At 58.9% G+C, this 27,106-nt stretch overlaps 1 protein-coding gene across 1 annotated transcript; it reads right to left on the minus strand.

Annotated features, from left to right (window-relative positions):
* Positions 1–4,606: 4,606 nt before the first annotated feature.
* On the minus strand, positions 4,607–13,799 carry LOC141923038 (epiplakin-like). The gene has a single exon (XM_074823396.1). The coding sequence runs from the start codon at positions 9,349–9,351 to the stop codon at positions 5,818–5,820; it is 3,534 nt and encodes a 1,177-aa protein (XP_074679497.1). The 5' UTR covers positions 9,352–13,799; the 3' UTR covers positions 4,607–5,817.
* Positions 13,800–27,106: the final 13,307 nt, after the last annotated feature.

Raw genomic sequence — 27,106 nt, forward strand, 5'->3', positions numbered from 1 at the left:
GCGACCCGGCGTGCGTAACGCTGCCCCGACAGCGGCCAGGCAGCCCGCGGGAGCAGGGCGCAGTGCGGGGCTGTGTGCTGGGGCGGCGTTGGCTGTAACTGGCCACGGCTCAGTGCTGAGAGTGGGATGGCTCGGGTCTGCTCGGGAAGGCTCTGCATCGGCGGGGCAAGGCAGGGGCTGTGTGACCACCTGCAGACATGAGAGCACAGCCGTGGGCTGCAGGATGGGATCGTCCCAGTGGCCAGAGGCGGGGGGGCATTGTGGGCAGGGAGGAAGGTGTCCCTGTGGGGCAGCGGGGGGTGGAGGGGAGCAGGGCCAAGGGCAGGGGTGGCAGAGGGAGGTGGGGGCCAAAGCCCCAGGAGCTCGGTCAGTCATTGCCCTGCAGGAGCCGGCTGTCAGAGCGGGCGGGCGTCTGCTCTGACAGTTACTCCCACCACAGAAGGCTGGTTTTATTTCACCCGTTGCTTGTCGCTGGTCATGCACAAAGGGCGCCTGGTTTGTGTCAGACCTCGCTGCCTGCTCTCCCTTTCTTGGCAGGCTCCCGCAGGCAGCTGAGAGGGCTCGGTGCTGCTCCGCAGCCCTGCCAGGCGACTCCATCAGAGTTTCCTGACTGCTCGCCTCTTTCCTGCTCTCAGGCCGTGGTTTCTGTCTGTAAATCTCAGCTGGTTCCTTTAGGTCCCCTCCCGCTTCGCCTCCCTGCTGCTCCCCAGGACGCATGGCCCCCCCGGACCCTCCCACAGGAGCCCCTTGTCCCTGGGCGGGCTGGGGGGGCTCCAGGCCTGGCCCCTGCTCCAGCTCTGGGGTGCTGTTGGGTGCAGGGAGCAGGGACGGGCAGATTCTGTGGCTGCGGGGCAGCGAGGTGTGCAGGGGGACCGCAGAGAAATGCTGCAGCTGCTGGGGCCCTGCCACCACTCCAAACCACTCCCCGTGCTGCCCAGGGGGCTCCAGCCTGGAGGGCTTTGAGGGAAATCACCTTTTCTTTGCTGTTACAGCAGTGAGGAGTTACATGTAGCTGGGGCTATCGCATCATAGCTGGGGAGTTCCCTGTTCCAACAGCCTTGAAACACTTTTTTGACCTTTTATTAAGGAGAAGAAGTAGAACCAGTTAAGAGGAAAATCAAGCAAGGCTTTCCTCATAATAATATCTGTTCTTTTTTATCTTTGAGGTAAAGACTTTCATTAGGAGAAACTAACAGACTTTCGGCTGAGCATAAAGATGACGTTAGCTGTCATCTTTAGGGCCTGGGAGAAAAGTTAGTGGAGACATCCTGGAGCTCTGTGGCTAAAACCCCGTCTTTGTGCTGTTAAGACGAAACCAAGACGATTGCACGCAAAAGCAGCTCACAACAGTGAGGCCAAAAAAATACCGTGTCCTGCAGCAGTCTTGCTGCCGCGTAGATGTAGACACAGCCTGTGTTCTATCTGCCACTAGGAGATTGGATTGTGCTGAAAGGGGAATTATAAGTGAGAATATGGGCTCTAGGAGCCAAATTAATATTTTTATCAAAGACTTTTTGTCATACAGTATCAGGTGCAGGTCAGTGAGCTTAGCTAATGGGTGAGGTAGTGAAATGGTAGAGCGAGGGCTGGAACAGCATTCAGGGACAACGGGTGACATTGAAGTCTGCACTAATAGTCATGGGAGGAAATGGAATGGCACAAAATGCAAAGTCATGCCCTGCAGTCACTGAACAAACATTTATGCCATAAATTAGGCCCCTGATTTGGAAATGATTAAAGAAGAAAAGGTGTGCATGTGTCCAGCAGTCTCAGGATGAATGTAGGCTGCCATGTAGTGCAGCCACGAGGACGTGGCGCATTCTTAACCCTGCTGGGATGTGTTTCCAGAAGGGGCAGAGAGTGCCAGTGTCGTTCTGCAGAGTGTTATTTACAGACCATGCACCAGCCATGCTAAAAACCATGAACTGATTGTAGAAAAGGTGCAGAGGAGAGCGGCTGAGATGACTGAGGGAATGCAGAGAGGAGAGGAGAGCAGCCCAGCTTGTCGAAACAGACGTTGAGGGGAGATAAGACTGCCCAGCGTAGCTTTATCAGTGAAAAACACCGGAGCAGGAGATCTGCTTAAACTGATGGATGGGTTTTGCATAAGGGGAACGTGGTCTGAGCTGGCTGAAAACTAGGAGGACGTTTCTAGCAGACTGGAACGAGCTCCCAGAGCAGCGGTGTAGGGAGCCTGCCCATGTTGCAGAAAGATTTTCCTAGCAGGGAGCAGGCATGCCGACCCAGGAGCGCCCTGCCGACCCCGTTTGCTTTGTGCGGGTGGGTTGATGTGCTCCAGCTGGGGTAACGGGCCTGGCTGGCTCCGTGTCCCACACTCGAGGCACTGTCACCGAGCTCTGTGGCCCCCGCGGGTGGGGAACACCGTCACTCAGCGGGGAAAGCCACCGTGCTGCGGGCACTCCACCTGCTCCCCCACTGACAGCGGTGGCTTCGCCCGGCCTGTGGGCACAGTGATGGGTTTGCTGGCTTCCCGTTCCTTTTCCATCAGGTCAGGTCCCGGCGCTTTTGGTCTCAACCCGTCTGCTCCCACGAAACTGAGAAGTTACCCCGTGCATCCGCTGTGGTGCGATGTTCCCACAGGCACTGGGCAGCAGGCGCTCAGACTGCCTGACCCTTTCTTTTCCCCTATTGCCCCCATGCCTCCAAAGAGTATTCAGATACTATTCAGATGCATTCAGTTATGCAACCAGCTTTTAACTATGCAAATGTATGCAGCTTTTCCCTTACACAATGTCCTGTTTTCTTTCAGCTTCTTTTTTGGAAATTCAGCACTTCCTGTGGGAGTGCAATCTGAGTCCTGGGGAGCCATCTGGAACCCTCCCAGCCTCGGATCCCCAGGCAGGCTGGAGCTGGCACCGACTCCTTTCAGCAGACTCGCCACCCCGGCTGCTGGAGCCCTCCCGCCCACCGGCCACTGCCCGCCTGCGCAGGCCAGGCCCCTCGGTCCACCCTAGGGCCGGTGGCACGAGCTGCTGCCAGTTCCCTGCAAGGAGCACAAACGCAGAGGGGGTTGGATCTGCACAGCCTGTCCAGGTCTGTAACCTGGCACCAGCCGACAGCAAGTGTGTAGGAAGCAGCGTGAGAACAGGGCAAGAGCCTACCAGCACTGCTCAGGTGTGTCCTTGCAGGCCCCGGGGGTTTGTGTCTCTGGGAGCTACTGAAACAACCATCTCTTGTTATTCAGAAGCCCCTGATGGATTTTCCCCCATGGCTTTCTCCAAATGCTGTTTGAATCCATAGACACTTTTAGCACCCAGAACGTCCTGCAGCAGGGACTCAGCTACCCAGAGAATGCAGAATTCCTGCCTCCAGCCTGACCTGGCCTCGTGCTGGATTCTGCAATAACCCTCAGTTCCTGAGTGGGAAAAGATGGTGAACATCTTCCCGCTGCAACTGCTGTGACATCCACCTTGGTCATCTCTCCATCTGTGAAGTCTGCTCAGTCCTGCCCCGTGTTTCATCATTCTTACACTTCTCCGAGTCCTCACAATGAGACGGGACAATGAGATGGGACAATGAACACCTCAGGAGGTGCTATCCTGTTCTCTGCTCCCTTCCTAGTAATTTCTAGCAATTCCATTTCCTCTGTGGAGCAGAGTGGGTGAGTCTGGGAAGTCCCTGTGCTGCTGCGTGCCCAGATGAGCCCTGTGTGAGTCTTTTTGTTAGCAAGCCTCCACTGATGGAGTAGCTCTGGGACTGAAGCGTCTCACGGGAGCCTCCGCCAGCGCCTTCCAGTGCGTCCCCAGCAGGGACGGGCGCTCCTGCCGCGGGCTGTGCCCCGGGGCTGCGGTCTCCCTGCGGCACTGGGGCTCACACGTCTGCCCAGCGTGTGAGGAGAGGGTGGCTGGGATGCGGCCATTCTGCCAGCACCCGGGACAGCCTGGGGCTCTGTGGGTGCTCTTGCATGGCCCCAGGGGTGGTGTGTGAGCTCCAGAGCAGAGCGGGACTGTCTCCAGCAAGGGCTGGCAGGGCTGGGGAGCCCCAGGGAGCTCCGTGGAGCCCCTTGGCCCCAGTGCCATGGCAGTCTGGGGAGCCCTGGCGGGCCCTGGCACCGGGGTGCTCAGCAGGGAGGCCGTGCCGTGCCCAGCACCAAGCCCATGGGCAGCGGCTCCTCCACAGGGGACTGTGGGGACCTGCCGCGTGGCTTGAGGAGACCCTGCGGGACGGCAGAGCAAGGCCAGGTCTGGGTGCCCTGGGCTGGAGCTGTGCCCCTGGGCTCTGGGCGCCCCGTGCTGTAGTGGGGGTCTGTCTGTGGCACCCTGATGGGCCTTGGGGTGCCTGGGGCTGCAGTGGGTGGGCTGAAGGGAGAAGGGCAGCTTTACCCAGGAGAGCGGGGCGGCCACTAGTCCGCGGCCTGAGGGTCCCGGCTGAGACCCAGGCGCGGCCGAAGCCCCAGCTGAGGGCTTGGCCTGGCTGAGGGATGGGAGGAGGGCTCGGCCCTGGCTGAGGGCCTGGCTCAGGGCTTGGCTGAGGGATTGGCCCGGCTCAGGGCCAGGCTCAGGGCCTGGCTCAGGGCCCAGCTCAGGGCCCAGCTCAGGGCTTGGCTGAGGACTCGGCCGGGCTGAGGGATGGGCTGAACACTTGGCCCCAGCTGAGGGCCTGGCTCAGGGCCCAGTTTAGGGCCCGGCTCAGGGCCCAGCTCAGGGCCTGGCTCAGGGCTTGGCTGAGGGGTTGGCCAGGCTTAGGACCCAGCTCAGGACTTGGCCGAGGGCTCAGTTTGGCTCAGGGCCCAGCCCAGCGCCTGGCCTAGGGCTTGGCTGAGGGCTCAGCCAGGCTGAGGGCCTGGCTCAGGGCCCAGCTCAGGGCTTAACTGAGGGCTTGGCCCAGCTCAGGGCCCAGCTCAGGGCCTGGATCAGGGCTTGGCTGAGGGGTTGGCCAGGCCTAGGACCCGGCTCAGGGCCCGGCCAGTCTTAAGGCCCGGCTCAGGGCCCGGAAGACCACGGTGCCGGCAGGGGGCAGCAGCTGTGTCACACACACACACGGACACACACACGCGGACACAGACAGACATACAGCGGTGCACACACACAGCCAGGGACACACGCACACGGTGGACTGTGCCCTGTGTCCCCCCTGCCAGCACAGACCTCCCCAGGTCATGTCTTGGCTCTGTGCACACGCGTGTGCATGACTGCGGGTGGTGGCTCTGTGGCACCTGTGTGCACACGCGTGTGCGTGACTGCGGCTCGTGGCTCTGCGGTACCTGTGTGCACATGTGTGTGCAGAACTGCGGCTCGTGGCTCTGTGGTACCCACGTGCACACACGTGCACAGCTCCGTGCCGCTCACCTCTGTGCCCGTGGCTCTGTGCGAGCACACGGGGCTGCGGGTTGGGGAGCCGTGCTTGGCCCCCCCTGCACTGAGCAGCGTGGGGGTGCTCCCGTGGGCACGTCTCCCCCTGTGATGGGCACTGAGGGTGCCCAACCCTTTGCGGCTCTTCTAGGGCTGCCGGTTGTGCTGCCCACAGCTCCTGCACCAGGGTTCTGCCCGCTCCCGGTCACCGCAGTCTCCAGCCCATTGGACTGGGGTGCTGGCTCCACGTTTCCCCCTTCTTTGCCAGTGCCTGCGTGTGCGTGGCAGAAAGCCGCAGTTACAACCCTTCTGGCCCCGCCCCAGAACCCCTCCAGGAAAGCTCTGCCGGGCAAAAGAAATCTCAGCCAAGTATAGTTGAGACAGCAAGGAGTTTAACCAGGCGTCCACCCGCTTCCACACACAGGTTTGTCCCCACTCTTTCCTGCACATAATGGAGTTATGTGGAGAGCAAACTCTGGCGAGTGCCCCAGGAGGCAGCTCTCTGCTAGTGGTCCTGGTGGTGCCTCTTCTTATGCTGTGGGCCCGTGATGACGGTGGTGGTGATGGTGATCTTGTTCACCGTCAGCCCTCCCGTGCCGTAAGTGTCGAGATGTGCCTCTCGTTTGTACTCGGAGACTTGCTTCGTGGAGAGGAGCTCCCACACTGACACTCTCTTCTCCTGGAACTGGCCAAAAGTAATGTAGGAGCCCTCAGACTGGAGGAGATCCACCGTCTGCTGGGGGAGCATTGCAAGATGCCCTTCTTTGCTGTTTGTCACAGCGCTGCTGGCGATGGTGACGAGTTCCTGAATGGTGAGTGTCCCTGCATGGTACAGCTCCAGGAGCTCCTGCCTCTTCTCCTCAGGGATGTAGTCAGAGAAGAGCAGGTCCCACACAGAGATCTGCCTCCCCTGGAACCCATCCACAGCCATCTCGACAGTGGTGGACTTCAGAGTCTCTTCCCAGGCCCTGTCCTCCTGCAGGTGGGTGTGCTCACCGTCTGCGACTGTCAACGCTGCTCCTGGATGATTCGTATTGGCCAGTTCCTCTGCCCTTGCTGCTTCTGCCTTGGTCACAATAGTGCTGACAACAGTTTTCACCTGCTCAAGGGTTAACTCTCCTGCCTGGTACAGCTCCAGCAGCTCCTTTCTGTTCTCCTCAGGGATGTACTTGGAGTGGAGCAGGTCCCACACAGAGACCTTGTGGCCCTGAAACTCCCCGACCTCCATGTCGACGACTGTGGTTTTCAAGGCTGTTTCCCATGGTTCTTCTTTGGTGGAGTCATCATCCTTCTCTGCTGCTGCTGACACAGTGTCCTTGTCAGAAGTCTTGACTGCAATTAGCAATTTCCTGCTTGTAGATTCTTTTTTCTCAATGACAGCGGCGACAACAGTTATCATCTGCTCCAGAGTTAATACCCGTTCACGGTACAGCTCCAGGAGCTCCTGCCTTTTCTCCTCAGGGATGTAGTCAGAGAAGAGCAGGTCCCACACAGAGATCTGCCTCCCCTGGAACCCATCCACAGCCATCTCGATGGTGGTGGACTTCAGAGTCTCTTCCCAGGCCCTGTCCTCCTGCAGGTGGGTGTGCTCACCTTCTGTGACTGTTGACGCTGCTCCTGGATGACTCGTATTAGCCAGTTCCTCTGCCCTTTCTGCTTCTGCCTTGGTCACAATAGTGCTGACAACAGTTTTCACCTGCTCAAGGGTTAACTCTCCTGCCTGGTACAGCTCCAGCAGCTCCTTCCTGTTCTCCTCAGGGATGTACTTGGAGTGGAGCAGGTCCCACACAGAGACCTTGTGGCCCTGAAACTCCCCAACCTCCATGTCGACGACTGTGGTTTTCAAGGCTGTTTCCCATGGTTCTTCTTTGGTGGAGTCGTCATCCTTCTCTGCTGCTGCTGACACAGTGTCCTTGTCAGAAGTCTTGACTGCAATTAGCAATTTCCTGCTTGTAGATTCTTTTTTCTCAATGAGAGCAGTGATAACTAGGATTAACCTCTCCAAGGCCAATGTTCCCGTGCAGTACAGCTCCAGGAGCTCCTGCCTTTTCTCCTCAGGGATGTAGTCAGAGAAGAGCAGGTCCCACACAGAGATCTGCCTCCCCTGGAACCCATCCACAGCCATCTCGACAGTGGTGGACTTCAGAGTCTCTTCCCAGGCCCTGTCCTCCTGCAGGTGGGTGTGCTCACCTTCTGTGACTGTCGACGCTGCTCCTGGATGATTCGTATTGGCCAGTTCCTCTGCCCTTGCTGCTTCTGCCTTGGTCACAATAGTGCTGACAACAGTTTTCACCTGCTCAAGGGTTAACTCTCCTGCCTGGTACAGCTCCAGCAGCTCCTTCCTGTTCTCCTCAGGGATGTACTTGGAGTGGAGCAGGTCCCACACAGAGACCTTGTGGCCCTGAAACTCCCCGACCTCCATGTCGACGACTGTGGTTTTCAAGGCTGTTTCCCATGGTTCTTCTTTGGTGGAGTCGTCATCCTTCTCTGCTGCTGCTGACACAGTGTCCTTGTCAGAAGTCTTGACTGCAATTAGCAATTTCCTGCTTGTAGATTCTTTTTTCTTAATGACAGCAGTGACAACAGTTATCATCTGCTCCAGAGTTAATACCTGTTCATGGTACAGCTCCAGGAGCTCCTGCCTTTTCTCCTCAGGGATGTAGTCGGAGAAGAGCAGGTCCCACACAGTCACCTGCCTCCCCTGGAGCTCGCCGGCTGGCACATCAATGGTGGTAGCCTTCAAGATGTTATCTAGTTGTGCATCTTGTGTTGAAAAATCATCTCCATTTTCCTCTGCCCTTGCCGTTGCCTTGTGTGAACTTCTGGCATTTGCAGCTTCTGTTCTGTTTATGATGGTGGCGACCACAGCAGCCACCTGTTCTGTGGTCAATATTCCTGCTCGATAGAGCTCCAGCAGCTCCTGCCGCTTCCTTTGAGGGATGTATTTGGAAAAGAGCAGATCCAACAAGGAAATATTTTGACCCTGGAGCTCACCAGCAGTGACATAGATGGTTGCAGACTTTAAGGACTTTCTCAACTGTTGCTCCTGGGAATGCGTATCCTGGGCTGGTTGTGATGCTCCCACCTGGTTGTTGGGTATAACCGTGGATGAGCTCAGATCACCGTTTTCCATTTCTGCCCTGGTGATGATGGTGGTGAGGAGGGTGATCATCTCTGAGATGGTGACGGTCCCCATCTTGTACTTCCTCAGCAGCTCCTCTCTCTGGTGATCAGGGATGTAGCGGGAGAAGAGGAGCTCCCAGACGGTGACGCTCTGGCCCTGGAAGAGCCCCACGCTGAGCGTGGTGCGGGCGGCCTGCAGGGCTTTGCGGGTGTCCTTGTTCAGCTGGTAGAGCACGGAGCCCTTGTCCATCACGTGGAGCAGGAGCAGCCCCGTGTCCGGGTCGGGCACGCAGCGGCGCAGGAGCTGTGTGTAAGTGAGGTTCTCGTGCGTGTTGGGGTCAAAGCAACTTCTTGTTTGATTCTTGGGGTTAGAAAGAAACTGGCACATCTCCTGGTCAAAGTAGCCGCACTGGTAGGCCACCTCCACGGGCAGGCGGTGGCTGTGCACGGGGTCGATGATGCCACCAGTGGCGATCTGGGCCTCGAGCAGGCGGATGGCGTGCTCCCGGACGATGAACTCTTTATTCATGGCCTGGAAGAGGGAGATCTTGTGTCCTGTGTACGGCTCTGTGTACCCCGTCACAGCTCCTTCTGCCGACAACAGCTTCTCGTAAAAATCTCTGCCTATGACTCCTGCAGTCAGTGCCTCTTTCACCGAGAGTTTCTTGTTCCTCACGGGGTCGGTGAGGAGCCCTGAAGCAGCCTGTGCCTCCAGCAGCACCAGGGCTGTACCTGGTGTCAGGAGCCCCCTCATCATGGCATCATAGATACTCACCTTCTTGTTCACGGTCTGGATGAAGACTCCAGCTATGAAGTTACTCCCACCCCCACCCATCACTTTGTGTCCATCTGCAATCTGGTTACTTCCCGTGTCGCTTGACTTGTTGTTCTGAGGGGGTCCACTCATCTTCTGCATCGTCTCTGGGGAACAATTCTGCTACCGTGGGGCACCGTCTTTGTCTGAGGGGAGAGAAAGAAACAACTTGTTAAGACATAGGTTCTTGGGCAGTTTTCATGGTGTGTGTAAAGGAAGTCATCCCCTTGGATGTGGTAGCAGAAGCCCAGAGAGGAGCAGGGTGTGGGGTCTGGGGCTTTGCTGTGACCTCCTCTCTCAGCAGCAGCCTCAGGGCCAAGAGTGCCCCTTGTCCAGCTCCCTCTCGAAGGGCGGCTGGGAGCTCTCTGGAAGCAGCAGGGGCAGCTTGACCGGTATGTTCAGGCGCTCTGCAGTGCTGGGCTCAGTGCAGCAGGTAGCCCTGGCGCAGGGATGCAGCCCTGGCGTCACCAGAAGGCTGGTGCCTGTGCCAAAGAGCTCCTGCACTCAGGGCAGGAAGGCAGGTAGTGAGTGCTGTGATGGGAGCGGACATGGGAAGCGAAGCTGACCCGGGGGCAGCAGGGGCTTAAGGGCCACATCACAGAGTGGCAGGCTCAGAGACGTGTGCCCCACAAAGAACCATCGTACCAGCAGCATGGATGGCCCAGCTCTGGGCCCCCTCTGCTCCCCCAGAGCCTGACACCACCTCAAACCTGCGGCCTCTACGACCTTCCTCTTCTGCTCGCTTTTGGGCTGATGCCCCGGGGTGCCAGCAGGGAGCATGGCCACTGCTCACCCCCCCTCCCTCAGCTCTGGCTCCCGAGCTGCCCTGGGGCTGGCAGATCTAGCTGGTGGCCACTGGACAAGCACAGGTCGTACCACCAGCCACTGTCCAGCTGCAGAGACGTGCTGGCTAGTGCTGCAACTCATCTTCAGTTCTCGACCACGTAGACCATCATGCTGCCTGGCTTCGCACTAGCCATGGCTCCACTGGGAGCGTGGTGGGACACCACCAGCACCGAGCGGGGTGGCAGGCGCAGCCTGGCCCGCGGCTGCCCGTGGGGATCTTTCTTCTTGCTGTGTGATCCCACATCACTCCGGCACGGCGCAGGCCGTGGGAACGGTCTTAGCGGCGGGTGAGTGGCTGGTAAGATCCACCTGCAGCAGTGGGCCCGGGCTGGCAGAGACCTTCTCTCGGGCTGGGCCTCTGCTGCAGTTGAGATGTCCCTGAGTTTCTGCTTGTTCTAAGGCCCCTGGGTTGGCAGAGCCCCCAGCCCCCATCCCATTGCACTCTCCTGTCCTCCAAAGCCAGGGTCTGCTGCTGCGGGCGTGATGGCACCGCTCCTGGCCCCTGCTGACCTCCGCACTGCGCATGGGTATTGTCTGTGGGAGGCTGGTTGGCTGGTGCCAGACACCATCCCGGGACCATCCTAACCAGTTCCAGTGGCTGGGGACAAGGGCAGCGTCAATGGGAGGGGCTGTCTGACCATGTGCTCTCTCTGCAGCAGGGCCAAGGTGCTCTCTCCAGATGTTCAGAGAAACTGCTCTAGCAACAGGATGGTGGAGAGAGATGCTCTGGCCAAGTCCGCTGGCACGTGGCCTCTGGACCTCCTGGGCCGGGCTTACCCTGGTCTGCAGCCACCATGGGCTGTCATCCACAGGCCTGTGTGGTCACGTCTGCGAGTCCAGGCCTGGCGTCAGCCCCTACAGCACCCTGGGGCAGCAAGGCCTGTGATTTAATCACACCTTGCAGGGCAAGTGTTTTCACTGGGAGCTTCTAGCCCCTATTCTGCGGGAGGTCATGAAAGGTCAGTCTTTGTCATTAGCTAATTGTTATGTAGGTAAAATGGTAGATAAAATATATATAAATAAAAATAAAGATTAGACAGTAGTGTGGGACTAAGAGCAGGTACCTCAGGGCCCTGCTGTAAGTGGCTGCTTGCAGTGGTCTCTGCCACTCAGGCACGTCCTCTGCGATTAGTGTGAGCGGTCGCGGTCAGTGCAGCAGGCACCCGCGCCCCCTCACCCATAAAAGTGCAGCACCCATAACCCAGGTGCCAGCTGCGCTGCCTGAGGTGTTTCGGAGGAGGCAGCCATGCTCTCGAGAAGACATCAGGCCAGGTCTGTGTAGGCCAGAGTCTTGTTTCCATCTCGAGCCATAAGTGGACAACAGGGGGAGGATGAAGATGGGGCAGCGTGTGTAATATTTCCCCAGTTTCTCTATCAACCAGTGACTATTTTCAGCTCAATGGATTTCATGAGCTGAATGGATTTGGGGTCTGTAGCAATCCCTGAGGGATGTCTCACCTGCTGTCACCTGGTCTCTTCTGAAAGCCCTGTAAACCTTCAGCATCTACAACATCGCGTGGCGGTGAGGCCACAGTCTTGTAAAAACAGCAAAAACGAAACCCAAACCTTTCCTTGGGAACACCCATCTCCCATAAACTACAGTGACTGACAGTAATGATATGTTTAACTCATTATCAGGGTCACAGCGTAATTCTCCGACTGTTTACCTAACTGGTCTAAAAGTCTCTGAGTCATTGCTTTTGATCCATCTAAATATTGGACTGATGCTGCTGGAGATGGATCACGATGGGGGAGAGGTTTGCCCCAGCAGTTACAGGCCAGCTCCTGCCTCTTTGGGGACCCTGCCCATGGCTTCAGGCTCTCCTGCAGCCAGTGGCTCTGGTCAGCCTGGAGAGCAGCTTCTCTGCCCTCCCCTGCCTGACTCCACTGATGCAGTTGAACCCTCCCGGGAGGTGACGGGCTGGTTGTGCTGCCTCGGATGGCACTCGCTCCGGACAGAGTGCTGTGTCACACCCTGCAGCAGGCGACACTTATGTAGGACATGGATGTCGTGTAAACACCCTATACTGGAAAGACGTTGCCCAACTGCAAGCTATCATTAGCTGGTCTCTAATCAGACCTCCTGATGCCGGGGCTTGGCTGCACACGCCGCTCCCAGGGCAGGAGCTGGCTGTCCTTTCAAGCTGTTGCAGCAGCCCAGCCCAAAAGGTCCCAGTGGAAGCGGTTTTCCAGCCGGAGTGAGCAGGGGTGGCCTGGCAGTGCCATGGTCCCAAGCCCTGCCTGCGCCCCGGGGGGTGGAATCACGTCAGCCCCCCCAGCCTGGCACTCGCCTCACAGGCTCCTGCCGTCGGGCTCCCAGCCCAGACCCATGGCGCGAGTCGGCAGCCTCCTGCCTCGGGTGCCGCAGGCTCCGGCAGGTCCCGTAGCTCCGGTTGCTTCCCTCCTGTACCCCAGTGTCCCCATCTGCCCAGCTGAAGCGTTGAGGGCACAAAGCGCATCGCAAGGAGCAGCAGCTCCATCCAGCCCTGGTGCCGCTCGGTCACTTTGTCCCTTCTCGGCGAGGACCGCATCCTGCCCGGAGACCTGCAGCTCACCAGAACCCTGGGCCGCAGCAGCTGCCCTCCCATCGCCAGGTTTTGGGCAGGGGCATGGTCCCCCATTCCTTGCAGGCCCCTGGTATCTGCGCGGAGGGTGCCGTGCCCCCTCAGATGGCTCCGTCCTACCTGCTGGACACGTATCCAGAGCGGCTGGCTCCCTGGCAGGCTCTGGTCCTCCTCCTCCTCCTCCTCCCGCTGCCTCTCAGCCAGGGTGCGCAGCCAGGCAAGCGCCCAATTTAAATCCTTCCCTTCCCCGCCCCTGGGGATGACACGGTGGCCCTGCCCTGTGCTGGAAGACAGGAGCAGAGCTGGAACACAGACACCTAACCGCCGCAGCACTGTGTCACGGCAGCCCCGGGACCCCAGGGGGGGTGGCAGGGGCTGGGGCTGCGAGGTGGGGGGCACGTCTCCCGCTGGAGCTTGGGCGAGGGGTGGCTCTGGGGGGTGCGAAGGCACGGTGAGGCTTCTGGACTCCCCGCCACCACCTTCTTCCGACGGGTGCCCAGCACGACTGCTCGAGGGCTACCCTGCCCACGGTCCGGCTGCCATGGGGGTCTCCACGGATCTGGGCTTGTTCCATCATCTGCCTTTGCTCCGGCTGAGTCCCTTGGGTGGGGCAGGGAGCCGCAGCCCCCCTCCTGCCGCTGCCCCTGCTCCCCAGCCGGGACAGAGGCCGAGCTGTCCCTCGCCGTGGCCATGCCTGGCACGGAGCGGGGCTGCGGTGGGTGCTGGGTCCTTCGCAGCCCGTGCAGCGGGCGGTCAGCACCTCCGGCTGAAGCAGCCCCAGGGTGGGACCCTCTCATGCTCCTGGGGAGCAGGGAGGGCCAGCCCCGTGCTGCGGCCAGCGCCTGCCCAGAACCTCACGGTCGGCTGCTGTGGACTCGGATCTTGACTGGGCCGCAGGTGGCTTTGACCTTGATGAGACCCAGCTCTGCCTTGAGAGGGAAATGTAAACAACTGAGAGGAAAAAAAGGGAGATAAGAAAGCAGAAAAAGAAGATGTCAGTGACTCACTCTGTGCACGTGGACAAAAGAAAGTAGCAAATCAGTGTATTAGCTTAGACGTGTGAACAAGACACTAGAGCCAATAGAAAAGCTGTAACTGGTGTGTGCATGGTAAGAAAACACATAAAATAGCTGAAGGGATATCAGTAAAGGCTGCCTGTCTGCATAAAGAAAAAAGAACTCCCTGACTCATTTTGGCTGCTACAGGCCGCGGGCTGGCAGAGAGCTTGTGCTGGCCGGCAGTGGCTCACGGCTCTGGCCAGCACTGGGCTGAGCGGGGCTGAGGCTCAGTCCCACCTTTGGGTCCGTTTTCGTGTCAGTGTGGGATGAGCCACATCCCACCGGAGCGCGGCCACTGCTCTGGTGAACAGGCTGGCCTGGCACCCACTTGCAGAGCAAGGGCGGGTGGGGTTGGGGTGTTCTGGTGCGCGGTGGTTCGTGTAGCTGTGCCTGTGCTTGGGCGTCACCCGTGTCCACGGCAGAGTCCACCTGTGACTGCGGGGGTGCTGCCATCAGCCTGCACATGTGGCTGTATGTGCCTTTGCGGGACTCCGCGTGTGGGTGACTCCATGTGAGCGTGTGCATGTGCGAGGGACAGACTGTGCAGGTGCTGGGGGGAGCTGCACATATGCAGGCCTGTGCGAGTGTGCGCTGGTGTGGCTCTGGCCCTGTGGGGGTGTGCGTGACTCGTGCCCCTGTGCGGAGGAGGTGCTGCCTGCCCCTGCCCTCCCTTCCCTGGGTGTCCTGCTTTGGGTGCACATTCCTGCCTGCGTGGGTGCTCGCCAGACTGGATGATCAGCACACGACGACGTTTTCCCTCTGACTCACCGAGGTTGGTTTGGCTCTGGGGAACACACCTGGGCAGGAGGTCCCTCTGTTCGCAGGGTGAAGGTGGACACCGGACCCGCTTCTGTTCTCCTTACTCCCTTCTCACAAGCTCTTCCTTGCCTGACATCTATTTTCAGCCTGTGTTACATTGCATTTCATAATTGCAGCTTCACTAATTGCACTTCACTGTAGGTTCAGCTCTTCCGGCTGAAAGCTTCGTCCCAAGCTGCATCCTTGGCAGGAGCGGAGTACAAGGGGGTACAAAGGGCCGGGCAGGCGGATCCCCTCTCTCTCGTCTCTCAGCAGCCGGCTCTGTGCAGCGCAGACCCCAGATGGCACCTGCAAGGCAGCGCCGAGTTGCTCTGCACCGGTGCCCCCGCGCTACCCGCGGCCGAGCAGGACGCTCCTCTGAGCTGTACCGGCGGCACTGGGCCACTGTCTGGAGCTGGCCCAGCTCGTTTAGACACCTCTGAAGCGCTGGTAGTTGGCGGCTTCCCTTGGAGGTGCATAACTTTGCATTTGTCAGAACAGAGGCTGTGATTTATCTCCCCACAGTGGACGCCTCCCGCTGAGCTGGAGCCCAGGTCCCGTTACAGCGGTGGAGAGCACAGCAGGACGCTTGCCGGAGCCCAGAGCGTGACTCCTCTGACCACTTGCACATGTCTGCTGTCAGATGTGTCCACAAAGCAGCCACCGGCCACGTGGGCCGGGTCTCCCTTGGCTGCTCGGGGCAGCCAGGGTGGCCCAAGCCGCACACAAGCGTCACCTGCAGCGAATCAGGCCTCAACATCCCCTCCTGCCGCGTGCACGGGTCTCTGAGCCTCCCCACCTCCCTGCAGGCACCAGATGGCTCAAACAGAGTTGTATCACATGGAAATGCTGGTGCCTCACCTCGACCCCGCTCCCAGACTGTCCCCTCTTCAGTGGAGAGCAGGGCTCTCTCTTCCCTGATGAGGACTGAGCATTCCCTCCCACGCTTCCCTCCCTCCCGCCCAGCCTGTCCCTGGGACGTGACAGACTGCTGAAGCAGCTTAGTTCCTTCATGACCTTCTCCAAGGCACCGTCAAAGGCTTTTTGGAGATGGATTAAGTGAGCTGAGCTCTGCCGTATCCAACACTGATTCCAGGAGGCCTTTCCCCAGGGGCTTAGGGCGATGCTGCAGATGCGCCCTGTGCCTGCACTCCCGTGTCTGCCCGCCCCCCCCGAGGGGGCTGCACCCTCTGACGTAGGACAAGCTGGCTCCCATAGCCCCGGGGCTCGCCTGCCTCCGCTCACCCCGAGAAGGGCCGATGAAGAAGAAAGGTGCCCACAAGCGCATCTCCAGGCAGGTGGCCGCTCCTGTGTCCCGTGGGTGACTCCAGCACCTGCACACCTTCCCCAGGGAAAGGGAGCGCGGCAGAGTCCCCACCGAGCCTCTCAGCTTCGTGAATGCCGGTCCCTGTGCTGCAGAGCTGAAACACTCGTTCTCCAGGACAGGGCTGTGTGTGTGCTGCGTCCCCTGGGGCTTACTCACTGCTTTGGCCACCTGCTGTCAGACACGAAGGGTGTGAATCTCCTCCTGGCCCTTGTCTTTGTCTCTGTGGCTTGGGCCAAAATCCTCTCAGCCCCGTTCCCAAAGCCACCGTGCACTGGTGTGTTAGTGGTACAGGGACGCTAGACCCTGCCCAGCAAGGCAGAGCCCAGCCGGAGCGTTGTGCAGCCGGTGCCTGGGTGTGTGCGACTGTGCTGCCTCCAGACCTGCCTCCATCCCTCCCCGCCTGCTCCTGGGGCTCATCATTAGACCTGAGACTTAAAGGAGGGCTCCTGCCTCTGTCTGCCACCTGGGAGCATCACCAGCATCTTACACAGTGTATTGGGTTTGTGTGGCAAGGGTTTGGTAGCTGGGGGGCTACAGGGGGGGCTTCTGTGAGGAGCTGCCAGAAGCTTCCCCCAAGTCTGATGGAGCCAATGCCAGCCGGCACCGAGACAGACCCACTGCTAGTCAAGGCCGAGCCCATCAGTGATGGGGGGAGCGCCTCTGGGATAACATATTTAAGGAGAAAAAAACCCACTCAGCAGCAGTCAGAAGAGATGAATGAGAATATCTGAGAGAAACAGGCCTGCAGACACCGAGGCCAGTGAAGGAGGGGGAGGAGGTGCTCCAGGGGCCAGAGCAGAGATTCCCCTGCAGCCTGTGGGGCAGCCCATGGTGAGGCAGCTCTGCCCTGCACCCATGGGGGTCCACGGGGGAGCAGAATCCACCTGCAGCAGATCCCAGACCAGAGCAGGGGGATGCCCGAAGGAGGCTGTGACCCTGTGGGGGCCCCATGCTAGGGCAGTTCGGGAAGAGCTGCAGCCCGTGGGAAGGACTCACGTCAGAGAAGTTCATGGAGGACTCTCTCCATGGGAGGGACCCACACTGGAGCAGGGGAGGAGTGTGACGAGTCCTCCCCCTGAGGAGGAAGGTGCGGCAGAGACAACAGACCATGAACTGCCCACAACCCCCATCCCTGCCCCCTGTGCTGTTGCAGGGGAGGAGGGAGAGAAATGGGGAGCAAAGCTGAGCCCGGGAAGAATGGAGCAGTGGGGGGAAGGTGTTTTAAGATTTAATTTTGATTTTCTCATTATCTTACTCTGATTTGGCTGATCATAAATTCATTTTCCCCAAGTTGAGTCTGGTTTTGCCCATGATGGTAATTGCTGAGTGATCTCTCCCCATCCTTATCTCCACCCACGAGCCTTTTGTTGCATTTCCCCCCCCCGTCCAGCTGAGGAGGGGAGTGATGGAGCAGCTCTTGTGGGCACCTGGCATCCAGCCGGGGTCAGCCCAGCACATCCGGTGACACTGATGTCACAGGGCCTATTCCCCATTCTCCTGGCACTGGAAGGCACCAGCCCAGTTCCCACACTTGGCATTAGCAGCTGCAGCCTCACGAGCAAACAAGGGGGTTGTTCTTGGCCACGGAGTCCTGACTGCAAGACCAAATGACCTGCAGACTTGGAACCAGAAGAGCTGCGTGAGGAAGGTGGCGTGTCCACTGTCCGTCCCTTGGGGAAACTGTTCCCTAGGCCTGCGCCCAGTCTGCACCCAGTCCTGGAGACACCGTGGAGAGGTCTTTCAGGTCCCCCCGGACTCGCCGCTCCAGGTCCATGGCAGGTGGGTGGCCTGGACTGTCTCGGCGGTGTGTGTGCTGTGCGCTCGCCTCCACTGCGCTGTCAGCGGAATCCCTGGAGGTGATTTGGGAACCCGTGTCCGTGCTGAGCAGCGCCGGTTGGTTTACCCAGGTTATCTCCTCTCTCTGTCAGGCAGCTGCTTTGCCGCTGTGCGCTGGCACCATCCCTCCTGTGATTTGGGTATGAGCAGCGGTTTTCAAATTGGGCAGCAGTTCCTAGTTTGGTTTACAAGCCGAAATACAATGACTTCACATTCCGCTTTCCTTGAAGTGCCAGGAGCTGGGTATTTGTGATAACGCAAATGAAACCACGCTCAGGTTGTCTCAAGGAGGAACGTTGACTTACCACTTGGCTTCAGACCTGGGGAGTTAATTACCCTGCAGTCACCCTGGCTTCCCCCGTCCCGGACAGCTCGACCAGCAGCACAGACCTCCCGGGGCTTCACGGCGCTGCCACGTGCCCCTCGCAGACCCACCGTCCCCCGCGTTTCTGTGAGCTCTAGCGGGGGACTTCTGGAGACGCCACCTCCTTATTTACTGTCGTGACAACTGGCTGCTGCCCCCAACTTGGGATGCGCCGGCAGGTACACGAGTGGCCGTGGCAGAGGCTGGCAGCAGCAGAAGTGCCACGGCTCTTTCGGCCAAGCTCTGCAGCTCTGCCCCGAGCAGCTGGAGCTGCGTTGCCCACGAACCCCCCGTCAGCTGCCGCGGCCCCCACCAGCGCCCCGAGCCCCTGCGCGCGGTGGGCTGCGAGTGTCTGCCGGCGAGCGCTCATGGTGTGTGCAGGGGGGGATGGCATCGCCATCACGGAGAGTTTGTGTCACATCAGGATCTGTATGTGTGGCACCGGGCTGCCGCCAGGTGTATCTGTCCGGCCTCAAAGCTGTCGGGTATTAAAAGCGCAGATGGCCTTTACCCTAAAAAGAAGTAAATTAAAATCAGGCGACTGCACAGGTCTCTGGGAGTGTCTGAAACACAAGTGTGCGCTGCCTCCACCTCTCCAGCTGCCCCTCGCTACAGGTCTATGGTGAGCAAAGCCAGGCTGCAGCCCCACGGAATGTCCCCGTCCTCCGCCGCGCCGTGACTCAGCGCTGGGCCCGTGGCTTCCCGGTGGCCCGGTAGTGTGGCCTTGCCGGCTGGAAGGTGTGGGTGTGGGTGTCCTTGGCTAAACCACATCAGAGGGCTGGGAGATGGTTGTGTCAAGGATGCTTCAGCACTGGGGTGTTGATTTGAGAAACCTCCTCCGCCAGAGCTCGAGTGCTGACATGACTTCCAGCCGGTCCCATCAGCCCTGGGACGTGCGGCCGTGGTCACCAAGCGGCTCAGTGCGGAGGGGGAGGCATGTAGCGGGCAGCAGCCTCACGCCTGGCGTGGAGAGGGCAGCCCCCGCGCTCGGGCAGCCCTCCAGGGACACCCCACCTGTGGGCAGACCCCATACGTGGCCGGGGACATTAACCAGGGAAAACCAGCAGCGGCCACTGCCCCTCTGCCTGACGCGGCCCACGGCGTGGAGCTCGCGCACTGGGATTCCCAGTTGGAGCAGTGTGGGTGCTCCTGGCGGGCGTGGAGCTGACGCGGGAGCTGCAGAGCTGCCAGCCAGCGGCGTTGGACCCGAGGGGGAACGTCACCTTGCCTGTAGGTGCCTCACGCTGCCACGCCTGCTCTGCCTGTTCTCGCTCCGTCGAGCTGAGCAATGCACTGTGCTTTTGAAGGAAAGAATAACAAAAATGTCCTCTCAAAAACCACAATGAACCGGCCAAGCCCAGCACCCAAGGGATGGGCACCGGCAGGCAATTACGGATAAACAGAAAAGATAAAAATCCTTTTTATTCTGGCTTGGAGATACCTGATTGTGCAAGTCCAGACTCTGTAGGAGAGAAACTCTCAAGCATCTTCTTCCCTGACAAGTGATTTCTGGGAAACAGGGACCAGCAGGAACTTCTGCTGGTGCTTCAGGCGACCTGCCCTGCGGCAGGGGCAGGCAGGAGGACAAGCCTGGGGTGGTGCCAGGGTGTGCCATGGCCACAGCTGCTTCCTGCCACCTTCTCAGGGAACTCGCTTATCATTTGGCTTCCCAGCTTCCTGGCAGAGGATTTTCCCTCTGCAGCTCGTGGGCAGAGCAAGGGGAAGGGTTCACACTTCTGAATCAGCCCAGGTCCCCCCCTCCACCCTCCTGCCCTCCCTGAGGGCACATCGGGAGATGGCATGGCCACAGCGCTCTGCTGCTGCAGCTCCCGCTCCAGCGGGGAGCACGAGGCCCCTCAACACCCGTGCTGAGCAGAGCCCCAGCTGTCGGGATGGCAGAGCTGACCCCGGGGTGCCGCGGGGACGTGCCGAGCTGAAGGAAGCTGTCGGGGTCTGCCCTTCGCTCCATCCCCCAGCCGGCAGACAAAGCAGCTCTGCCCTTCTCAGAGAGCTGAGCACCCGTCCTCCCCCCCTGCTCCTCGGGCACAGATGATGGATGGTGGTCGCCGGTAGAGCAGCCTGCTGAGAGCAGCAAGGGAAAAATCTTGCTCTGGAGATCACCGCTCAATAAACGGGCCCCCCTGTAATGTGACTGCGCTGGCTCTGGGCTGGCTGAGCCCGTGCACGCTCCCTCCTGCTGAGCCCACCCCAGCCCTGTGGCACGGCGGGATCCCGGCCACCAGCACCTTAGGGATGGCACCACATGTGGGCCACCACCACCCGGCCGGACACAGGCACAGCCCTGGGGGCCTTGCAGCCGCCCCGCTGATCGCTGCTGCTCGGCCGAGTGCTCCCGAAATGCTACCAGGAGCTTGGAAACCCCGGAGGTGCTCTGGGACACGGGGCTTGTTGTGCCGGGCAGAGTCGGGGTGATCTGGCTGCACCCCGACACCAGAAATCTTCTCTGGCGGGTCCGCTTCTGGCTGCGGGCAGGGAGGGAGGTGGGTCCCCACCCATCTGCCCCTTCAGGGCTCATCTTTACCTCGTTCAGCTTCGCCAGCAGCTGATGCTCGAATGCGTCGCGGGGCGCTGGTGGGGCGGTTGGGTGGGTGGGATATATGGGGGTTACAGACCCCCCCAGCCCCGGGGCTGCTCGGTGGTTTGTTGGCTTTGGCCAGTGAAGGCACAAGAGCAGTGAGCTCAGGGGTGGGTGGGAGAGGGGGCGAGCGCAGCCCCCACAGATGGTGGCCTGGGGCCACTGTAGGTGGCTTCCACGTAGGTGGCTGGAGCTACGAGCCCTCCCCGGAGGGCAAGGGAGCTGTTGGGGGGTGCTGCTGCTGGGAGTGGCCAAGCAAGGTCTGGCATTGCCCAGTGTGCAGCTGAGCTGGCGGGGAAGGCGGGTCCTGCTGCTGCGCCCTGATGGAAAAGAGGTGCTGGGACGTTGGCGCAGGATGGCTGGTGGCTCCCAGCCTGGCGGGATGGCTCCCAGCCGGCTCACACGGTTCTTGTCCTGCCAGGGGGGTGTCCGGAGGCAGTGCCTGTGTGCAGGGGCTGTGACACCTGGGCTTTGGGTGGGAGACCCAAAGAGAACTGTGGTTCACCCTGTAATGGGGCTGGGGGTGACTCAGGAGGCAACTGGGGGCTGGATCTGCCCCGGCCCGGAGGAGTCTGGCTCTGGGAGGCAAGAAGCTGTGCCACAAACGCGCAGCTCTGGGCTGGGGCCAGGAGCCTGGCGGCGGTGGCTGATCGGTCGGCATGTGGGAAATGCTGCCAGCGCACGGGGAGCTGCGCACCGCAGGACTTGAGATCTGACTGCGGGTGAGATGGGGCAAGAAGGCAGCTGAGAGCTCAGGTGGAGGGCAGGAAGGGAGGTGGGGAGGAAGGCAGCGCACCACAGAGGGCAAGGTACACGGGCAGGGGACAGGCACATCGGGGTGCTGATGGGTGCTTCCATCTCCTGGAGGCCACGGCTCAGCACCCTTCAGCCCCAGGGGCCAGCTCCGGGTGCTGCCAAAGGCCGGTGTGGCCAGGGCACCATTCCTGTGTGTCTGCGCAGTGCCACGGCCCATGGGCACGGTGCTGCTGCCAATGCGGTCAGCCTCAGGTCAGTCCTTGCTCCCGGAGCTCTGCAGCCACCATTGGTATCCTCCAGGTCACTCCTGGTAGCACCACTGGTGCCCGTGTAAGGGGAAGCAAAAGCTAATAGTGAGGGCTGGACAAATGTTGTGTCTCTGCAGCATCCCCAATCCTGGCCCCAGGTCTCTGGAAGAGACCCTGTAAATCTCCTCCTCATATCCCTGCGGGTGACCAGCCTGCTCGGGTGCCCCAGGCACTCTCAGCAGCCCTGGACCTTGGCAATGGCAGCATCTGTCCCCTGGAGCTCTGGGCTGAGGCCTCCACCGTGCCGAGGGGATTAGCCCTGGCCCGTGCGTCCTGCGGCAGGTCGGGAGCATCACACCAGGTCTTCGAGAAGCCCTCGGCAGAGACACCGGGCACTGTCACGACAGCAGCTATGACTCCTGCCTACACTCTCCGGCGGACCCAAAGGCAGCACAGGCAGCTCCCAGCACAGGCAGGAGCGGAGCCAGAGCTGCTGCACAGCCAGAGCACCTGCGCCAGCACCAACCCCGGCAGCGTCCCCGCACCATCCTGCCAGCTGCCCCTCCAGCCACCCAGCACCTGCCTGGCACCTCTTTGCAGAGCAGGATGTGGCCATCACCTGCAGCCTGGCCACTGGAGCCCAGTACTGCCCAGTACAAACCAGCACCACCCAGTATGGTCCTGCACAGGCAGCCTTCTCCTCTGGGGCTGCAGAGGCTCGAGGTTATTCTCCAAAAAGCAGATTTGTGCCCAGCATGCAATAACCCATCTGAACACGCTCAGGAGAGGTAGTGTATTTATTCAGGCCTGGCTGCTTGGGGGACTTTTCCACAAATCACGTACACCAACAGCAGGTTTTCATGCTTCTTTTACACACAAAAATCAGAGGTTAGTGCTTTTCCAAACACACCTATCAGATATTGATTGCTAGTGATTAACATGCATTTAGAATATGGCTTACGTAATGCTTCTGTGACTACACATGCTCAGGGAAAGGGTCTTAACCTGGGCAGGGTTTTCAGTCTTGTAATGAAGGCAGTTCACTGTCAGGGCACTCAGAAGTCACTTTCATTGCCAAGTTAATGAATCGATTAGTCCCTTTGCCAGTTTTTCAAACAACTCATCCTCAACACAATCCCAGACATTCTCTTGATGGTCCAGGACATTCTGTTTATTTTCTAGGGTTTGGAGATCAAAGTCTATCCTTGATGAATTTCTTATCGCTAATCAAGGTCATTTTGATCACGCTTCAAAGTCTCACTCCACCAAGCTTCAAGACCTTGTCATTGTCCCCATATGTGCATTGCCCGTAGCTGCACAATTATTCCCCACGGCTACTAGTAAAGGTGACATGGCTACTAGTAAAGGTGAGGTCCACTCTGGCGGGGTCACTAGTGTGGGCACAGACACATCTCTCTGCCTTCACAAGCACAGGTGCTCTCGCAGATCCCCCGCGTTCAGCCCCTCTGTCCACCTGGCACCCCCGCACAGACCCTCTCCCAGGGGTCCCCTACTCACCGCCTGGTCCAGCTCGAAGTTTGATGGTGACACCCCCCCCCACCTCCCAGCACTGGGGAAGACGCTCGCCGCCGTGCGTTGTTCCCGTTGCCAGCCGGCACCAGGCACACGGGCTGTGACCCGCAGCCCTGCGCCAGCCACTGATGGGGAGCCCCTCGCTCCCACTGGTCCCCCGCAGTAGCTGGTTTGGGGGACACAGGCTGGGGGACCCTCCCCAGACCCAGTGAGCTGGGGCCCCTCCAGCTGCTGATGCCAAGACCCTCAGGGTTACATCTGTCCCCACGGCAAAGTCCTGGTGCGCCCGCGGTTCCCTGACAGCCCATCAGTTAGTGCCACTGACCAGGTTTGTTTCTGGTTATTGTCTTCGTTAACACTAATTGGTCAGGATTTATGTCTCTGTCTTTGCCTCCCTCCATTTCCTTATCACCTCAATGGGAAAAAATAAGCATCCCCTCACTCCACGCATCCTGACCGACTGGTGCGACTGCCCAGGTTTGTTGCGACCGCGGGTCGATCAGCCCCTCGTTGATGGCCCCTTTGAGCAGGTACCCTCAGAGGGGGGGTGCTCTCCTTCCACGCTGCCTTACAGCACGGCGGCCCCACTGACCACAGTGCTGAGACCCTGGCTGCAGCCCCACGAAGGGGCCCGGTCTCCTCTCGGGGCACATACGGCGCCTTTGGCTGGACACAGCTCGTGTGCGTTATCCCAGCTGGGGCGCGTTCCCTCCCTGATCCCCACATCGGATTTATTCTGACTGCTCACATCAAATCATCTGTTACAACTCTCGCTGCTGGCCAGTAGCAACCCAGAGCTGGGTGTGTGGACACTAGGATTGCTTCTCCCCGTCCTACCTTCAGCACAATCTGCTCTTTTCATTCCAGTCACTCCATGTTACTTGGTCTTCCTGCGGTTTTTGCAGCTGGCACTTTTCTTTACTAAACTGAATAATTTAGTACCATCTGCTCCTTCACGGTCCACAGCATTTCCCAGGCCATGTCTGCCCGCGTTGAACAGCCCAGCTCTCAGCATGGGTCCCTCTGGGCCCCACAGGTGACCCCCTCACTGAGAAGAGGACTCACTTTTTCTTGCCTTTTCTTTCCTGTGAGCATTTGTAGCTTTTGCCTCTGTGACATCCCAGCAGCAGCTGCCACAGTTTGATTGTCTGCTGTGGGCAGAAATCTTTCCCTCTGTTTCCCCACAGCCTAGTTCTTACGGAAAATAGCAAATATTACTCCCTGCTTGCCTTGCCCACGTCATTTATGTTTTTATGCCCCTTCTCCATCCCCACTCGGGATCTGCCCCTCCTCCTGACTGCAGAGGACACTCTCTCTAGCTCAGTCTCCACACAGAGAGCCACTGCCCTTTTGTCTGCTCGCCTTCCCCCTGCCCTGCTCCCTGGAGCTGGGATTTCAGTCCTGTTGGTGTGTTTGTGACTTTGCCCCCACTCTGAGCTCCCTGATAACAGCCCCATGCTGCCACCAGCACACCCTCCTCCACCGCTCCTGTGCGTTTTATGCCTTGGCGTCGCAGCGTCCTCCTGATGAGCCTCCTCCCAGGAAGCCTGTGGCGTGCCAGGGTTCCACTGAGGGTGAAGCATTCCAGTTCCTCAGCCCTATGTATTATATTTATCCCAGTTCTCTACTTTTTTCAGCATTGTGTTTAAAAAAGATTCTGCATTTTTAAACTGCTCTTCTCTTTTTCTTTTCTCTGTGCTGGTTTTCACCATATTTAGATGGTGCAAATTTGGCCTCTCCTTTGATTGGAGAGGCAAGACTTTTACGACAACATCTTTTCAGCTTCTCAACCCCATTTTACGAATTCATGTCTCTGTGTTACTATCTGACCTCCACGTGGTACCCGGACCATTTCAGGGAACGCTGTCATGGAGGGCCTGGCTTTCATTTTCCTGCCTGAAGCCTACATTTTAATGCCAGAACCTCTTTCTTCCAGCTACCTCTGCGTGGGGCCCATGGTCACTGTCTCCCCCCAGCATTTACAAGCCTTTCTGGAAACCTCTGTCCTGCAGGTGAGTCACGATGTGACTCCGGATCACAAGCCCCAGTTTGTTTTGCCTCAGCTCACTCTCTGGGTCCCTCATCAGGGAGGACCATCACCACCACCACGTTCCTGCCAGGATTCATGGCCTGATCTGGGATGGGAATTTCTTGTGGGTACTGCTCGCTCCGGGCTGTTGAAGTCTGTGGCTGTCCCCGTGATGGTCCCTATGGCCATGGAGGCCCTTGTTCCCCTGTCCGAGGAAGAATTGACTGTCTTTAATGGGGCTGCTTCTGCCCCAGCCCTGTGGCTTCCACCAAGGCCAGACTAACATGCTGCCAGGAAGGCGGCTCCAGCCGCAGGGTGACTCTTCAGTGCCGCTGCCATTAACCTGCCGAGGAGAGCGTGAGCTGCTCCCCGCAGAGTCCTGGGGAGGTCCGGAGCAGCACAGCCGAGCTCTGGCGCTGGACCTGTGCTGCGCGACCCTACCCTGTCTTCCTTTCCTTAGCATGTGCTTTCCAGCCTGTGCACTCCTCCTCCCGTTCCCGATCTCTGTGTGAGAGTGGCTTTTCTGTATCCAATGCCACAGGGTGATAACAGCCAGGCTTTGAGGAGCTGGCCACTGGCAGACGACAGTCTGGCCCAGGGCTAGGAGGCTGAGAACTTCAGAATACTATGAGTTTTCCCCTCAGTTCCTTTCTTCTTGTATATCCTAGTAGATGTATAAATAATAAGCCACTAGCTTTCAGTTGGGTTCAGTTAAACAGCTTTTGGCTCGGTGTATTAGACTGAAGATCCTATCAAGAACTGGCCTTACAGTGGTGAGGTTTAACAGAACCATGGGGCAGCTGTCTGGAAGAGCTTTTCACCAGAAAAGTGACCCTGGAAAGGGGAAGGGCTCAACCACAGCTGGAGAGTGGCAAGAATCCATCCTGCTCCATAGGCACTGCTGGGCCTCCGTGGCAAGGCACGAGCTCACGAACGAGGAGGCTGGGAAATGGGACACTTAGAGACCAGTGGAAGGTGTGGTGGAGGTTGGAGCTGTGGAACTAGAGACTGAGTAAGAGGACACAGTCTGAGGGCAGGGGTGTGGGCAGGACCATGGGAATGGCCGTGTGGAGCTGGGCAAGAGCCCGTCCAGCCGGGTGTTTTGTCTGGTGCACCAGCTGGTAGCGAGGCCTCGGGGTGGAGGAGGGAGAGAAATCCGGAGCAAAACTGAGTCTGGGACAAAGGGAGGGGTGGGGGGAAGGTGTTTTTAAGATGTGGTAATGCTTTTCGCTGTCCCACTGTGCCTGTTAAGTGGTGGTGTTGTTAGTGTTTGAATTAAAGTTCTTCCTTTTCTTCCCCTAACAAGTGTCTCTTGTGCCTGCGACCATAATGGGTGAATCACCCTTCCTGTCCTTATGTCGATTCCCAAACCTTTTTCTTCATTTTCTCCTTCCTATCCTGAGGCAGAAGAGGGCTCAAACTATGACTCCATCCCAGAGTCTTTGCATTTAACAACCCTCCATGGACTTCTTTCCCATTAAAACATCCCATCATTTTTTGAACCCATGAAAATCTCTGGGCTACACAGCAGAGCATGGCAAGGAGCTCCACGGTTCATCTACACTTGTTTCCAGCTATCAGCTGCACAAGCTGTGGCAAAAAAGTCCATTTTCCAGGACATTACTGGGTTAATTAAGGCAAATAGCCTAAGGTAATGGGTTTAAGGAGAGTAAGTTTCCTTCTATTAAAGAGTAGTAGAATTATTCAGCCCTGAACTGTACGGCAGAGTGGTTCTGGGACTGCCTTCTCTCCAGGAGTGTGGCACGTGGGCTGAGTCAGCTCAGGACACCAGACGGCAAAAGGAGCCGAGAAATGGGCAGAGACCACAGCTAGAGGGAACGGATGCTCCGCTGCCACTCCCCTGACCACGGAGGGATGGGCTAGAAATACGGCATGACAACC

Source organism: Strix aluco, chromosome 1 (assembly GCF_031877795.1).
Source record: "Strix aluco isolate bStrAlu1 chromosome 1, bStrAlu1.hap1, whole genome shotgun sequence".
NCBI classification, from domain to species: Eukaryota; Metazoa; Chordata; class Aves; order Strigiformes; family Strigidae; genus Strix; species Strix aluco.

Coding starts and splice junctions, on each gene's coding strand:
- LOC141923038 (XM_074823396.1), bottom strand. CDS start 9,351: ATGCAGAAGATGAGTGGACCCCCTCAGAACAACAAGTCAAGCGACACG.